General features: G+C 50.6%; 1 protein-coding gene across 1 annotated transcript in view; it reads right to left on the reverse strand.

Annotated features, from left to right (window-relative positions):
- Window positions 1-1,079: 1,079 nt before the first annotated feature.
- The window catches only part of WBSCR17 (Williams-Beuren syndrome chromosome region 17), a gene marked incomplete at its 3' end in the record, with an annotated part of 162,185 nt that continues 161,709 nt past the window's right edge, over window positions 1,080-1,555 (reverse strand). Inside the window, exon 8 of the mRNA XM_010145291.1 lies at window positions 1,080-1,224. Within this exon, the coding sequence (XP_010143593.1) occupies window positions 1,080-1,224 (145 nt within the window). The remainder of the gene's footprint in view (window positions 1,225-1,555) is intronic.

Raw genomic sequence — 1,555 nt, forward strand, 5'->3', positions numbered from 1 at the left:
CTATTTGCTTAAACCTCCTCAGACTGGCTGTTCTGTGTCTGCAGCACAGCGGTCCCTGCAGATGAGGCTGTCTCAAGAAGAAGGATAAGGACATAAAGGAAAAACAGAAGATAAAGGGATGGGGGAAACGCTTGGCATGCTAAAAAGGGCAAAAACCTACAAAGCTATTGCTTAGGCGCAACAGAGGAACAGAGATGAAAGGAAAAGATTAACTTCTGCTGTTTGGTTTTACGAAGGCGCTGTACACAGCCCGAGTTAATAGGGCTTCGTGCTGAAAATCATACAGGACAGAATTAGCAGCAGCTAAAGCAACTGGGGGAGGGGTGGTAGAAGATTAAATCTCGGTGCTACGTAAACGCTCGCTTGCCAGTGTACTGCCACGCTGTTCTGGTCTTTATTGTCACAAGCCACCTGAGCTGGGCAGCACGGTCTGCCTGCCCATCTCTCCCGAGGTTCCTTCAGTGAGCTTGAAAGTTGCTGCTGAGCAGGGCTGTATCAGGGGTGAGACACAGCCGAGGTGAGGACGGTGCTGACCGCCCCATGCAATTCCACGTGCTTGCCCTCAGAAAACCCAGCACTGGAAAAATACACCTGTCTCACAGCAAAACAGACTCCCCGCAGTCTGGCTGGACTAGTGCCCCTGATCGCCACTGAGCCCAGTGCCTCACTGTTCACTCCTCCAGTTTGTACCTCAGCAGTTTGTCACTGGGAAACAATGTCAAAAGCTTCGCTAACATCAAGATAACATCTACTGCTATCCACTGAGCCAGCCACCTCATCACACAAGGTGTTTGGGTTGATGATTTCCCCTTTTAAATCCATGTGGACTATTCCTAATTGCCTTCTTGACCTTCAGATACTTGGAAATGGCTTCCAGGACTAGTTGCTCCATCACCTTCCCAGGGACGCACTGAGGCTGACTGGCTTGCAATTCCCTGGATCCTCTTTCTTGCCCTTCTTGAAGCCAGGAGCGACATTTGCTCTCCTCCAGTCCACAGGCACCTTTCCCTGCTGCTGTGAGCTTTCAAAGACAAGTGAGTGGCATCACGATGGTATGAGACAGCTCCCTCAGCACTTACGGGTGCATCCCTCAGGCCCCGTGGACTTGAGTATGTCCAGTTTGTTTATATGTTTCTTAACATGATCCTCCTCCACCGGGGCCAAGGCTTCCTTGCTCCAAACTTTCCCTCTGGTCTCAGGGGCCTGAGGTTCTTCAGGGTCAATCTGACCAAGACGAAGGCGGCATTGAAGACCTCAACCTCTTCCAGTTCCCCTGCCCCATTTAGCAGCAGACGCACATTGTCCCTAGTCTTCCTCCATCACAGATAGACCCACAGAAGCTTCTGTTGTTGCCGTCCACAGCTTTTACCAGATTCAATTCCAGGTAGGCTTTGGCTTTCCCAATCCCATCCACACACACTTGGATAGTGTCTGGCCTTGGTGACCTGACTCTGCTGTCACTCATGGCATGTTTTCTGACATTTGAGTTTTGTCAGGAACTCCTTGTTCACCTGTACAGGCTTCCTGCCACTTTCGGTTGTATTCCTTCACCATG

The sequence above is a fragment of the Buceros rhinoceros genome, unplaced genomic scaffold (assembly GCF_000710305.1).
Source record: "Buceros rhinoceros silvestris isolate BGI_N320 unplaced genomic scaffold, ASM71030v1 scaffold4151, whole genome shotgun sequence".
NCBI classification, from domain to species: domain Eukaryota; kingdom Metazoa; phylum Chordata; class Aves; order Bucerotiformes; family Bucerotidae; genus Buceros; species Buceros rhinoceros.